The sequence below is a fragment of the Myiozetetes cayanensis genome, unplaced genomic scaffold (assembly GCF_022539395.1).
Source record: "Myiozetetes cayanensis isolate MyiCay16 unplaced genomic scaffold, myiCay2020 scf5-8, whole genome shotgun sequence".
Lineage (NCBI taxonomy): Eukaryota > Metazoa > Chordata > Aves > Passeriformes > Tyrannidae > Myiozetetes > Myiozetetes cayanensis.
Window position 1 is genome coordinate 26,384,838 of NW_026087742.1, and position 15,936 is coordinate 26,400,773.

At 36.7% G+C, this 15,936-nt stretch overlaps 1 protein-coding gene across 1 annotated transcript in view; it reads right to left on the minus strand.

Annotated features, from left to right (window-relative positions):
* The window catches only part of MAN1A2 (mannosidase alpha class 1A member 2), a 136,630-nt gene that overhangs the window by 88,461 nt on the left and 32,233 nt on the right, over nucleotides 1-15,936 (minus strand). Inside the window, exon 3 of the mRNA XM_050333222.1 lies at nucleotides 6,141-6,237. Within this exon, the coding sequence (XP_050189179.1) occupies nucleotides 6,141-6,237 (97 nt within the window). The remainder of the gene's footprint in view (nucleotides 1-6,140; nucleotides 6,238-15,936) is intronic.

A 15,936-nucleotide genomic window follows, 5' to 3' on the forward strand; every position in this document is an offset into this window, starting at 1 on the left:
TTCTCCTGTGTCACAAGGGTTTACCAGTGGCACGGGCAGCAAAAGGCTGAGACAGGCTGTGCACAAGCCAGGCAACAGGGTACACTCAGTGAGGTGGTAGAAACCAAGTAGTCCCAGGCAAGTTAAAAAATATTCAGCACACTAGCTGCCCCAACTGAATCCTTAAGTTGTTCCCTTGGACACATCTTGCTCATTAATGACACTGAACGTGCCAGACAAAAATCCCTCATAAAAAAGAGAACGGCTTCATTTGGTCAATTTTAAGGAAGAGATAAGGCACTGCAGTGCAGCCTTGAGGCTCTATCAGTTGCTCTAGTACAAATGCAACCACAATGTGACATCATTGATAATTTTCTCTTCCCCTCTAGAAGACAAGATCCCAAGACAGAGTTGGAAGACATCTCAGATTAAATTTACTGTTTGGGTAGCATGTAAGATGAGAGAACAGGAGAGGCATGAAAGCACTCTTGATACATGAGACAGTTCTAGTGTGACAAAATACAAAATAATGATTTTATTAAATCTTTGTGCATAAGAATGGGCATATCTGTATGCAAGAGTCTGCAACTAAAACTTCATATCATTCTTAAGATCTTTTTACACCCTTCAAAACAATCTAGACATATAATTGTTTGTAGATATATACATTATCACATTGTCTTCATCTCTAGACAGAATACATTCAAATGCCAGGCTTAGAAATTCACTGTTAGTAATATGGGAAGTTTTCAATTTTGTCAGACCTGTATAAATACTTTGCCATGTACTTATTACTTGAAAAAAAATGCACATCTTCACTTTATTTTTAGACAGCAAAATTATAAAACCAAAACAAAAATCAATGCCAAAACAAAACGAAAACAAACACACACAAAAAAACCCCACACCACAAATTTCAGAACTCTCATTTCAGAAAGCATCAGGTAAGATGACAGCCCATGATTTCTAGTTTTACTGAAGACAATGTTCCAAATCGCCCAAGGATTGTGGTTTATTTTCTTTACTGTTTTCCTTGAAGTCATTCAGGTTCTCAAATAAACGTTGTTTTAGAACAATAAAGATTGAAGACTGATAGAAACTAAGTAGTACAAACTACTCAATTTAACTCACAATAAAGTATCCTTACAGCTTATGATACAGTAATCAGTTTGTAAGATACTGAGGTAAAAGATACCACAAACATACATCTTAAAACTCTGAAGCATATCTGGACTGAGTAATTGTGTTTTCGTAAGATGTTCACCTAAGGTCATCAAACAAGTGCAGGGACAAATCATCCTCATAAAGCATGTTTCAGATGGTTACTCTCATCTTCAAAAGCAAATCCAATCAGATTTCATTACAGCAAGAGAATCCGACAGTATCGACTACTCTGGCTTTGGCTAAACTCAGGAAACCTTCTGAAGCAAGCTCAGTGTTTGTCACGCTTGCTCATTATATTACATGCATCATTTTCCATCAGCCTTTTCTCTTCATCCTTTGTGTTCTAATGAGAGCTTGACCCAGATCCCATAGAAAACCCACCTCTGTAATAACACCCTGAGGCTGCCATCAAATTATTCCAGCAATTTAAGCAGTCCAACAAAAAAGGTTCACTTTTTTTTTTTAAGCTTAGCTGCTACAACATTCAGAAGAGCTACAAATTAAAATTCAAACTAGAAAAAAAAATTTACACCTCTTTGCTGTACTTTCTCTTTGACTTTCATATTTCATCTTGTAGGGTAGGAATAAATAACAAATCTTGAGAATACCAGCCTTTTCAAAAACAGGTAAGTTATCATCCTGTTTCACCAATTGAGAACCTATAAAGGTTTGGTTTATATGTCATCTAAATGTAAATATCTTTAAAAGCTCACCAATTCCCAATCATACTTTCCCAAAGTAGCACCACACTACTGTTGCAACCCAGCAGTTGAAGAGGAAGAGGTACTATTCAAGATTATAGCTACTGACTGACTACACAGTTTAATTGACAAGTATTTTTAGTAGACTCCCCTTTACAATTTACAGTCAGACATCTCAAGAAGACTGGCAAGAGTTTCTAACTGCAGGCCAACTAAAGTAACCCTAGTACGTTTTGTTATAAAAGTGAAGCTAATAAATTGAGGAAGTCCATGTATGTTCTTATAGGCATGCTTCAGTGAGGCATAGAGCATCTTGCTTTTAAGTTTAAAAAGTTTATCCTTCTTCATATTTTTAATGACTTAAGATTTATAAGAGTAGAGCAGGCCACCTCCTCTCCCCTTCTCTGACCCCAGCCTGAACGCTGCTATGTTAGGAACACTGGTGTTTCTCTTGGTATAGATATGGATATACGCTGCTTCAGACAAAAGTAGTCCAACACAGAAAACTAATGACTTATTTGCCTTCTACACTGAATCATGTTTACTTCACTTGAGAGTTACCAGTAAAACTGATTTCCCAAAGATTCATGTAAATGGTTCCAGTGTCAACCAGCGATACCATCTTCTTGCAGAATCTCACAGATGTGCTAGGAATTGATATGGAAGACTGCAGACTGCACTAATGGCACAAAATAGTTCGGGTCACATCATCTTTCAGGTGAATAAGAAAATCAGGTTTTGCTAAGCATCTTTTTATTAAAACTAGCATGAGATTTCAAAAATATTTATGTAATCCTTCTATAAAGGCAAATACTGCTGGGAATGGTGACATAAGGTGTAATAGAGATTGGTAAAGAAATAGGAATACCAAAACAGCCTAGACAGTTCTTGGTACAAAGGTCAATTTCCACACACACATTCTCCCCATCAACCACCCACCAAATGAACAATAGTTGATGTTATTCCTATACCAAGTATACTTAATATATACTGCAAGACTATGCATTTAAGAAAAGTTTTCCCTATGAAATAGCCTTGAGCAATAATGACATGACTTGGTTAAAAATTAAATGGCACAAAGTAGCAGCTGGATTTTAGAAGGACAGACACATAGGGAATCGGCTGCTAGAGTTAACTGTAAACAAGAGGAGCAGCAACTTTAATGTGGACAAAGCCTGCAATTTCTTTCAGAAAGCAATGCCAAAACTTAAAAAATACATCATTCTAAAGAATAAGTATTCCAAGGAGAAAAAAGCTGAAGTCCTCCAGACTCATTAGGAGACACATTAGAAGTACACAGATGAGGAATGGAAAGAAAAGACTACAATGAAATTATAATTCATACCTGCTTGAAAATATTTTGACACTCACATTAAAAACAAAACATCATAAAAATGTTTTCCTGCCATATGAAGAAAGAACCTTAGGTTCATTGAGTCTGGGTTACAAATCAAGGCTAATCTAAAATTATACATGGTAAATTAAGCAAAAGAATTGCATCTAAATTCAACAAAGACAACACAATCATACAGGTGAACATTAAAGATTTTTCACTGTCAGATCCCACTTCATCAGCTGGAAAAAATATAAAGGAAAGCCATGAATTAGTCATAACATAAAACTAAATCACAGTAAGCTTCAAAAGAGATTTTTCTAGTAGAAATTAATGCAGTGCCAAGGTACAAGGTAGCAAACAAAGTATCTAAGAATACTTCACAGTACTTTCCTGGTATCTAAGAAAAGTCCTTTTGTCTGTTATGGCAGAAGCCTGTTCCTACAGTCTTTCCTTCAGCCTCACACTCTCTCCTTGCACTACGCTTAGTACCAGCTGCATCTGACTTCTCGCTTTCATTCAAACTCCTCGCCCAGTCCAGATGTGTTTCCTCCTGTGCATGCTAACTTGGTTCATCTTCCCTCTCTCAGACAACTCCCCCTGATCCAGTAATTTTCTGTATAAGGGAATATAAAGAAGTAAAATAACATGAGAACAATATCAGCTTTCATACCATACTGAACTGTAAAAAAAGAGGTTCCAGCCCAAAACGAGAAGACTTCAATGCCATCAAGGCTTGCAGTTGAGGCAAACAGTCCTTACTGCAGATTGGCCCAGTACAGCAGCCGAAATTATTCTCCTATGGATTTCAATAAGCTTCCAAGTAGGAAGTGCATTTATTTGTGGGCTTTCTTTTTGTTTTATTCATTTAGGATTTTTTTAAATATTGCAGAAAATATAACTCGGAGGCTCTCCTTCCATTGCTGGGAGCAGGGGAAAGGAGCAGTGTGTGCCTAGTTGAAAGTTCTCCTCCATGCTCCATATCCACATCTTATTTAAGGTTGAAATTCATCATGCAAATAAATTTAATGAAAAACTGTTTGGATATAAAGTAAATAACTTGTTTATTTGATAAGATATAAGAATAGTTTTGAGATAAAATTTAAGAGGACTGGGAAAAGGGACAGCAAAAAAATTAGAAAGTCCCTTTAAATATTACAATACTTTTGAAAAACATCTTTTGACTCTTCTTTTGGAATAGCGTTGCTCTGTGACCTTACTTTTTCTCTATGAATGTAAACAAAAAGCTAACCAAATTTTGATTATGTCAAATATTTTATTCTAGATTCAGGTACTAAGCACCAAAAATGAGACAATTACACAACCAAATCCATATTTCTATCACCTACAAGAAACAAATTGAAGATTTAAAACATGATAAATAATACAAATATCAATTACTATGAGAAAGAACCTCACACAAAGCCATTAGCCAATTGCCTTACATTCAAAGTCAAAAAAAAAATCTGATTTCAAGAAAATTTTATAAACACTAACATAATGAAGGTATACACAGTATATTCCCAGCCATTCGTGATGTAAAAGGGGTTATGATAAAGTTTTATCTTCCTCAAATACAAGAGTGGATGAACCCAGTATGAAACCCTGAAAAGAATTCAGAAAATGCTTCCTAGTCTTCGAGCAGCTCTCAACTATGTTTCAGAATAAATGCACAAACTTCACAGCTCAGCCATTTTAGGTGTATGCATCCTGGACCAAGTAAGACTTAATCCTAATTAGTAACATCAAGGTTATGTGCTTTGATATACCAGAGGATGAACGTAAGGGACCTCCAGGGCTCAGTCCTCAACAGTTAGAACCATGTGACCATGTTGCTTTTTTGGAACCATCAGTCCTACAGAGTTGGGGTCAAAAAATGGATTCCTTCTTGCTTTGAGTACAAATAAAATGCTTGTCATTTTTCAGTCACTATTCTACTCAGTCTATCTCAGTGCATTTACACCATAAAAAGCAGTACTGCTGCAGAACACTTGATATTTTAAGGAAGAAAAGCCATCTAGTCTGATCACATGTATGCAGCGTCAGATTATTCAGTTTCTTGATCTTTACCAACCTCATGTTTTATACTATTATAAATGCCATTTGTAACACTTATATTCACACTCCATTGCTCTAATATTCTCACTTCCTCCCTTGAATTTCTTCAAAACTTAACCCTACCCTCAAACTTCCATATTTTGAATATAATTTTTTTCTTTCATTCCAATCTACAGGTTCGGGATCCACAAGTCACAGATTACTTAAGTAATAATGTTACTTTCTCCTTACTCAGATCTCTTTTTAAAGTTACTTTAAATTTCACCTTGGTACTAGTAGTGTTTCAGCATCTTATATGCACATTTTGCTTGTAACACAAGCTTTTAACTGTGAGGGTGGTGAGGCACTGGAACAAGTTGTACAGAGAAGCTGTGGATGCCCCATCCCTGGAAGTGTTGAAGTCCAGGCTGGATGGGGCTCTGAGCACTCTGGTCTAGCGGAAGGTGTTCCTGCCCACGGCAGAGAGGGTAGGACTAGTGTGTCTTTAAATTATAAGGTTCCCTTCAACTCAAACTGTCCTATGATTCTCATGGAATTAAACACAAAGATCTAGACAACATGAGGTTGGTTTTTTAAAAAAGAAAATTTATGTTCATTGCATCCCAAAATATCATCAGCGCAGTAGAACTTTCATTTATATACGCACACACACGCACAAAGTAACAGCGCACATAGACACAGCTTAGCTTTTGCAACAGTAAGAACAAATTAATCCCAAAAAGATAGGTTAGTAAAGTAATTCAATGAAATACCATTGAAATAATTCATACACTTCTGCCAAATACACTTCACAAGATTTATACTAAAACAGAGTTAGGTAGAAAGTTTGGGTAGACTTTCAAAGAGGACACACAGACAGAAATATAAAAAAAAATTAAATTCACAAACCAGAAAACATAGCCTACCAAATATGTTGGTGGAATGTCCTTTCCGGGCAATTGGTTTGAGCTCATTATGTCCCCATCCATATTGCCTATAATTGTCCCAGGCATGCTTCATCATCTGAGAAATGATAAAACAGGATTTGATTACATTATAAAACTACTTTCTATTAATACAATATTTTATTCCTTATTTGAGACTTCAACTTTCACAGTCATCCCAGCATACTGATTAATTACTTTGCCACTATTTCTATCTGTTACAAAAATTAGATTTTACAGTATAAATAAATTTGGAAACGACTTCAAGTCTATTTGATTTGAGCTACAGAGCCTAATGCTCTGTATTAGGTCATTTTCTTGCTCTTTCTTTTCTTTTAATATATGCATAGACATTTAAGAATGTAAGCATAAGGAATGCATTTAAGTGTAAAGAACTGCTGTAAAACACTGGCTAATGTCTTAAGAGGCTAACTAAAAGAAAAAGATATCTACCAATATCCGAAGCATAAAAGGGATTTGTTTACACTGGTACATCCAAGTATGACTAAACAATTCCACAAAAGGCATAATAAATTTCTTATTAGCAACACGTACTTGACAAAGATTTATCGTCATACAGCCTCTACCTAAAGAAATGCCAAAAGGTTGCTCTTCAGAAAGCATAGTGAACAAAGAAGCATAACATTATTAATATTTGCTACACAAAACATTAAACTCTTTTTAATAGATGTTTCCACCACCTGGTAGGAAAATTGCATTAAAACCCCAAAAGGTCTTGTTGACCCACATAAACACTAATCAGCGCTTTTATGATTTCCTAGAACTCTTCAAACTCCTTGTCTGTTGATATACAGCAGCCTGCAAATTGCAAAGCAAATGCTTTAAAAAAAAAAAATTATTAGTTATCTAAACAGACAAGAACAAGTAACAGGAGGAAATTATATTTCAAAAGACAAACTACCACACTGACAGTTTGTCAAAAACTCTTCTAGAACAACAGCCATGTGTCGGCATCCACATTATACATATTTTTATTTTATATTGCATTTTTAAAATGGTGTTAGAATACTGTTAATATAAACAAGACCCCCAAGAAACTATATAGGACTTAAAATCATGATCTCCACAAGTTTGAGAAATGCTCTCTAGGAACAGAAGCTATGCTAAGGTAACTAACAGATCAATACTAACAGTTTAAGAAACTGAGGGAAGGCAGTCAGTTTGCACTATGATTTACACTACTGTAATTTTCTTATTTTAATCAGTCACAGAAAACGGGTAGGAGCAAGCAGATGCTGGTGAAAAAATGAGGTGCAGCCAGCACTACCTCACATGTCTCCTACTACCTCACAGGTTTCCCCTCTTGTCAAGTTCAAGTGGAAGGCAGCATCCAGTAATCCCAAATCTTTCAAACTGCATCTAAACTGCCTTCTAAAACATGGAAAACAAAGTCCCTGTCTCCCCACAACCATCAAGAGATCCCTGTTCAAACTAAACAGCCGTAATTCCTTTGAATGTAAATACCTTCCAGATTTCCCATGGCTCAGTTAACTCATGCCTAGACAATAAATTTGAACCACAGCAAAGGGATACACACAGGCCCAGAAGATGGGAAGCACTCCTATGTTAAACTGGCATCAACTTAGGCACAGCTGTCCCTCTCAAGGTGCCAGAGGTCCCACTCCTACAGCTTGTCATTCAAAGTCTGCTCATCTGTTGCTTTTGGTATTTGCACTAAAAGATTTTGACACTTGAATTGGCAATAATACTGTACCACTTCTTTTAGTATCATGAACTAGCACTGTAGGAAAAAGTGGATGCAAATATTATACTAAAAGAGGACAGAAAAGCCTTTTCATAACCATCCACAAATTCCTTAGTGTTTACAAAGCACTTATCAAACTGACCAACTCATAGCTATTAGAACCTCAGGATGACTCAGGCAAAGTGATTCTCTCTTGACAGTTAAGGAAACTGCAGCATGACAAACACAGTAAAAGCCTGGTCACAGTCAGCAAGTACAGAAGTTCTTGTGAGAGCTCTTGCTACGGTTATGCAGAGCCAAGGTACAAATTTCTATATAAAATTGTTCATTAACTTAAGATCATAAAATCAACAATCAAGTGGGAAGGGATCTCAGTTCAACCTCCTGCTTAAAGTTATTATGGGACCAAACTGGGCTACTCAAGGTTTTATCCAGTCAGGACAGAGTTAAGGACAGTCAGAATGGGATCGTCGAAGCCTCTGTGAAGGGTCCTGCTCCAACTCGATGCTTGCCAGACCACCTTTAAGTCCTAAAAACTCTACTTGGGAAAACACAGACCTATAGGTTTAGAGGATGCAACTCAAGACTGACTGACCAGTGTTGTTCAAAACAGATGAATGAGTAGACAACAAGGTGACTGTGACCACGACATGGCAGATCTAACCAATTGGCTTGCATATAAGGAAGGGAAACTGGACTTCTGAGATGTTTGGATGCCTCAAATAAATATTTTATGAAGGAGAATCAAATAACCATTGACATTTTAGCTTTGTAAAAATCTAACACTGCAGGAAAATACCAGCTAAGTCCAAGAGAAGAATTTGTTTCCTCACAGCATAATATTAATTGTGAAATATTTCACTGCCCTAATTTGCTGTGCTTCTGGGGAGAAGGTATAGATTTTGTTACAGAATATTTAGCTCTGAAGAAACACAAAAATATGGAAATTACAAATGGTTAAAACAGAATACATCACAAAGTAAAATGTTTCTATATCCATAATTTATCCTAAGATAAAGTTAAGACAGAAACTGTAAAGGAGTACATTTCACCAGACGCATAACTTAATGCAGAAGTAAGTTATAAATAAGTTATAAGAATACACTACCGAGACCTGAAACTCTGTGGACCACAAGAGACTAAGACACAGTTGACTGTATCATCTAATTCTGAGATAGGAAATCATATTTTGAGGAGATAAGACTACTTTGATAACCACAAACATTTGTCCTGTCCCCTCTGCCTCGCCCAAGCAGTGTACGAAGAATATGATGTTCAAAGTCCTCCAGAATCCTCTGACTTTATTACAGCAATAACTGTTAATAACAGTTAATAGTTAACAGTAATAACAGTCAACTGTTTCTTTCCAGATGAACACTGAGCATTACTCTGTCACACAGCTCACTGCCTTCCTCTACCACAAAGCAAGCAGGCTTCATAATATGATAGCAGACAACTGCACATTACATGCAAGTGAGAAACCCCACAGCTCTTGTATACAGCATTAAATTTTGTAAGGATGATATGCCAAGAGATCTTATAACAACATGGAGATTTCTGTTACTGCCAGAACAGGTAGCATGTTATACTATAGTTAGAACATCTGTACTATTGGGAGCAGTTGTTCACACAAAAGCTTTGGAGAGACACAAGAAGATAGATGCCTCTGCCAGCTAAAAATTTAACAGGAGATGGCATTTTGGCTCAGGAAGTACAAGCAATGTGAACTCCTGATTGGAAAAACAAAATTATCTCTATAGTTACATTAGATAGTATTTGCATAGTCAAAGTTGGGAATGCTGAAGAACAGCTCCATGAAGAGACAGGCTTTTCTTAAACCAAAGTCTTTAAGAGGAGAGGAAAGACTCAGACGCTGACCGGAACATCAGCACTACAGATAATAGAAAGAAGGTAAAACTACTAGCAAAAAAACACACCCAATCCTTGAAGAACCCACAAGAGAGATAATTCTACTGATTTGGACTCTACTGCAAGAGAGACAGAATGGCAAGAGGTAGGGCTTGTCAAATGAAACTGCTTTTGCAGGTACACCTTTATCTAATTGATTTTACTGATTTTAGAGCACATTCATGGGATCTGATTCTCTGTAGTTACCAGAAAACCAGGTTTTTATAAATACAGAGTGGTAATGACATCTTTGACAAATTTGTAATTGTAACAGCAAAAGGAGGTTACAGTGATTGAAAAGAGACTTGTAAGGAAGTTTTACTGCTACAGTTAGAAACATTAATTCAAACTAAGGATTGGTTCAAAAGCACCTTTCCAGTCCTCAAAGTAGGGCAGACAACTAGCCAACCGAAAGTCCTGACAACAAGTAAAAGAAACAATTTACTGGCAAATTGCAGTATTTACTGGTTCCTGCCATTCCATCAGGAATGTGCGTAATAGATAGCAAATAGGTTTTGCTTCCAAAGGAACATCTTCTGGTTAAGAGTACACTTTAGAGAGATTTATATAAACCACCTTCAAATTCAGTTTTAAAATTAACCAAGGATTTGCTAGACAAAATTACTGCTCAACTGGCAGATTAAAAATTAATAACCATTTTCATACTGTCTGCAGAGAATACTTCTAGGAGGTTAATTTAAAGAATGATCTTTTTCTTGTATATTGAGATTGTTGATGAAACTTAAAAAACTCAGATTTTTTTATTCTTCTGGGAGCCCTGCTTAAAGAGAAATTATTTCAGGCATCAGTTCATGTCTCTGTCATGCACTTCTGAATACTGTCACTGAAAATGCCTGTCTGGAACATGTTCCTAACACACACAGTTGGGTTTTCTTTTATTGTCAAATCTGGTAACAGATCCATTACTAAAAGAAAATTGTTTATCAAACGGATGCAAAGTGGGAAGCTTTTTTTTCTTGTAAACACCTGAAGTCTTAGATGTCTGATGAAACTAAGGGGAAAATATTTCAACTGGTAAGAACTGAAACAGTAGATGTAAAGAGTCTAAATTTGGAGACCTTACAGCAGTGAACTGACTGCTAAAATCTGCACAGGAAAGCCAAATGCTTTCTATCCAAGAGGATGAACCAGGATTTTTGACCTTGTGCATTCTCATGGTTTCAAGAGAAACTGGTATTCACAGGATTGACTGGTCCTGTGTTGTTTAGAACACTAAAATCTCTCAGATCATTTGTAAACAACCCTGACTGCACAACAACCAGCAGAAAGCAGATGCTTTCTTCCAGTCTTCTTTTTTCAGGCATCAGACTAATCTTCTTCATCAGCTTATCCCTGCACCTTCGCCAGTTTTGCTGCATCCTTTTTGAAGCTGAGACACTACATGAAGCGTGCAAGATGCAGAGGCACCTGAGGAACTTCAGAGGCTACCATAAGAACCCTTCCTGTTCTGTTCTTTTTTGAAATACTGAATATCTGCTCTTTGTCTGCTGTTGAGCACTACATTGACATTTTCAAGGAACTACAATAAACACAATTTCTCATTCTAAAGTGGTAATAAGTCACCTCACACCTTGTCATACTAAGCATTAAGTTGGAATCTCTCCCTCTCCAGCCCCAATATGCATCATTTTACATTTAGTTGTGAAATAAAAGGGAAGAAAAATCACTCAACCCCATAAGGTTTTTTTTTGCAATTCTTCATGTTGGCAGCAAAGTTACCATATGCATCCATTTTCAAACTCTAAATAATTTATTTGTATAATTTAGAGCATGGATCCCCAGCATATGTCCTCTGTGGTCTCCAGCACCATTTATCTTTACTCTCCATTTCCTGCCTTCTAACCAATTTCTCCAGGCAAAGAGAGAAACTATCCTCCATCTCATGGCTGCTTAGTTCAATACCTGTTAGCAATGAGCCTTGCCAAACATTTTTTGAAAAATTATGTATCTAACCCTATCTCCCTTGTTCACATGTTTGCTGGCACTTTCAGGGATCTTCTGTAGCTTTGTGCATGATGACATCAATAAAATATAGCAGAAAATCGTACATATATGTGTGCTCAGAGATTCTATTCCCCATTCTGGTTTCTGTTAATCTGCAGTTCATCAGCAGGCATAGTTCTGCAGTTCTGTGATCTTCCCTTGAGTCTCTTTCAAAAGTTGATGCCCTGTTAGCCACTAGTCCTCTGGTAACAAAGCAGAAAATAAGAATAGATGCCAGCAATGCAGATCAGGAATCCAAATCTCAAAGTAAACACTGAAATGTTTCAAGTTTTGGGTATTTCAGTATTGTATGCAGACAGTCTGTGTCTTAAGGGAACACACCATGAGAGGCTACTCATCAGCTACCAGTAGCTCACATTGTGTATCAATGACATCATTATTATCAATAATTGAGAGGTAACACCATCAGGAAAACTATATATTAAGAACACAATGGCATATATTCTATGGAGTTGCTCTGGGAAACACAGAGGGGACTACAGGAGATACTGGGTAAAGATGACTAACAAGAGTGTCACAGGATGCTCTGGCTTTCCAATCAAAGTCCCCATAGCTGTAAAATAAACATAATATCACTGGTCTATTAGATCTTATAAAATTTAAAATTGAGGTATCTTCTGTCTAGCTGTAATTCATGATTTTTGCTATGAGCTTTTTTGTTGTATGGGAATAAATGGCATATAAAGTACAAAACTAAAAAAAATAGCAGCAAGGTCAATGAGATTTCAGGAAGCCTTTAGATTTACCCAGTTCTGAAGAAAAGTAATTTACCTAGAGTTTTGCTCATTTTTGTTTGTCTGATTATATCAGGGAAGTGAAATATTTCCTTATTTCTTTGATTTTATTTTGCTTTTATGAACATTAAATACTGCAAACGTGCTAATTCACTTAATTCACGTTGAAAGACAAGTTCTTTTCACAATGGTCTGGAAAAAAAATAACTTCAATAACAAAGACCTTCCTGAATTTTTAACATGCTTCCAATAACGCATGAGTGCTGAAGAATTCTGTCATTGCTACAACTTGAATAAATCGATTCATTTTAAGAATACCCTCAAACAAAAACTTGCATTCTTCATGAATAGAACATTTTAAGTTACCAACCAAGCAACTTATGGATGGGCAGCTGAAATAGTGCACATAAAACTCCAAGCTTTATTTTCATTCTTCTGTTCCAGCAAAATAAATACACCAAGCTACAAAGCTTCTCATAGGCATAAATGAAAGATTTACAAAAGTATAATGAGCTCTTTATACAATCATCCCAACAAGCTGCGACAGAACTTTGCACAGGGCCACTCCTAACATGTCTGTGCTGGCCAAAGTGCTAATTGCATTCGAATATATCTACAGAAAATTAATATACCAACTCAATCAAAAATATTTTATCCTTAATTTACAGATTTCATTAATTAAGTAAAATTAAGATAAGCTTTAAAGAAGTGCAGTGAAACTAGCTGAAAGCCAACTTACCTGTTTTCATCATGTTGAATTACACTGGAGAATCCAGAGCACAGAGAACCCAAACAGTGTGCACACAAAAGCCCTTGGTAAGCAGTGTTTGTGTATACATATGTACAGATACAAAGACATTTTTATATGCGCACACACACATATATATAAAATGTGTGTGTATATATTTTATACAAACACACTGCAGCGAGTGTTAAATACTGAAAAAGCTGCATCATAATAGTGTTGTCCTTCAGTTTCACTGGGTTCTAAGTCAGGGACAGTGCACAACCAACTAGAAGTCCAAGTAAGTTTGATCAAGAAAACAAAAAGCGGAAAGTGTCAGCACTAATGAAATTGTTCTAAATTGGTTTTAGATGTCAAAAAAAGGTCCCCCAGTCACAGAAGGTAGCATATATTTGGCAAGATCAGAAACACTGCAATTAGAAACGACAAAGGAGATGAGCATTGGAAGTTGTATGAATAGTAACTATGAAAATAGGAGTTATGCAGCATAAAAAGATATCCAGATGATTAAGTATTTCTTTCTTCTACACAGCTCTTTTCTCAATAAGCACACTAAACAGAACTCAGGTAAAAGGACACTTACTATTTTTAACCTGATTTCTTAAAAGAATAAGGCTTATGCAATCTTGCTGTCTGCACATCTGTCATTTGACACGTACATCTGCAGTAGCCTTTGAAATCCATTCTCTAATTTCATACTTGATTTTAAAGAGCTGGAGGAACCACATAGTGTACTTTTGGGGTTGGGGGGAAGGAAAGAAAAAAAAGAAAAAATACCTGTGGCTAGATAAGGTAGACAGGCACAAATTAGTACCCTGGCTGAGACAAAGGTAGTTATAAATCAACCCTTTATTAATTCAGAGGGGCAGCATTTAGCACACAGGTATCTCTGAAGTAGGTATGGAACACATTGCAATTCTTGCAGTCAAACAGGAAGATAAGAGGACATTCATACCAATATGTGCACGATGAGCAGAGAGTGGTACAAGGAGATTTAGGTCAAAAATCCATAGAAAACTGCTAGTTTTACTGCTTATAAAACAGCCTGTTACTTCTCAACACTATTAACAGCCTCTTGAGTATCATCCAGAGACCATGATGAAAATACATTTTAATCACTTTTCTTCTTGGCACATTCCTAGAAGTATTTCCAAAATTGCCTCCACTAATATTAAATAAATTAACTTTCTACCTTCCCTTCTAAGAGGCAATATGTTATAACTCCAATTTTAAAAGAGGATCAACAAAAACTTCTGCCAAAGGAAGTTCACCAGCAAAAGAACTGAAGTCAGAATATCCCCAGCTTCCCAGACAGGACCTTGTTCCTCAGCTGTGCAAAGCATCCAAACTTAACAGCAACTCCTTCTGTAGGTGTCAGGTTTAGTAAGTGAATTTCAAGTTGGACTAGATGACCTTCAAAGGTTTCTTCCTACCCAAACTATCCTATGATTCTATGATCCTTAACTGTGGCACCCATACTCCCTGGATGTCCATTTCACAACAACTTTTGCTTAAGTGTCTTTCTCCGCTTTTTCTTTTTATCAGAAAGACGTGACAAGCAGGATAACCAAAATTTTGCTGTGCTGAAAACAGCTTATCAGAAAGTAATGATATCACCTCACTGTCCCATCTCATTAAACGTAACAGCTTTTAAACTGCACAAGCAAGTATTCTACAGCCAGCACCTTCAGTCACTTCATAACTATCTTATCTGTGTGAACACCACACCTCCTTTGAGCTCAATTTAAAAAAAGTGTATTTAGAAGTAGCATTGACTAATTAAATGACTGCACATCTCAACAAATACAGAAAAAGTAATAGAACAAAAGCTCAAGAGACTTGAGATTTTTCCTGTCTCTTTGAAACTTATTATTTCACTCTTAAGTTTTTTATTTGCACTTTTGTAACGTTCTGGAGACGCTTTCTTCCAAATGACAGGATTAGTCAACAAACACCATCCTACTACAAACTGGTTGAGGCTGGAAGGGACCTCTGGAGAGTATCTGGTCCAACCTCCCTGCTCAAGCAGGGTAATCTGGAACAAGCTGCCCAGATCCACTTCCAGTCATAAGTATTTCCAAGGAGGGAGACTCCACAACCTCTATGGCAACCAGTTCCAGTGTTTGGGTGACCCTCACAATAAACAATGTTTTATGATGTTCAGATGGAGCCTCTTGTGTTTCAATTTGTGCCCATTACCTTTGTGCCTGTCACTGTGAAAAGAGCCTCGCTTCATCCTCCTTTTACCCTCCCTTCAGCTGTTTTATACACTGGTAAAATTCCACCCCTCATCCAAGACAAACAGCCCCAGTTGTCTCCTCCTTTGCTCAGATGAGAAGTTCTAGTCCCTTAAGCATCTTTGTGGTCCTCTACCCTCTCCAGTATGTTCATGTCTCTCTCATTCTGAGGAGCCCAAAACTGGACACACAACTCCAGGTGTGGCCTCACAGGTGCTGAGTAGAGAGGAAGGATCATCTGCATGGGATTAGTACCATTATCAGGTGAAACACAGTACTACAGCCCAAAATCAATGCTGGCAGTAAGATAATACTGTGACATGCTGAAAGTAAAGAAAACCTGAACCCTGACTAGTGTGAAAAAAATTACAAAATTTTCTTTATTTAACTGGGTGAAATTTTA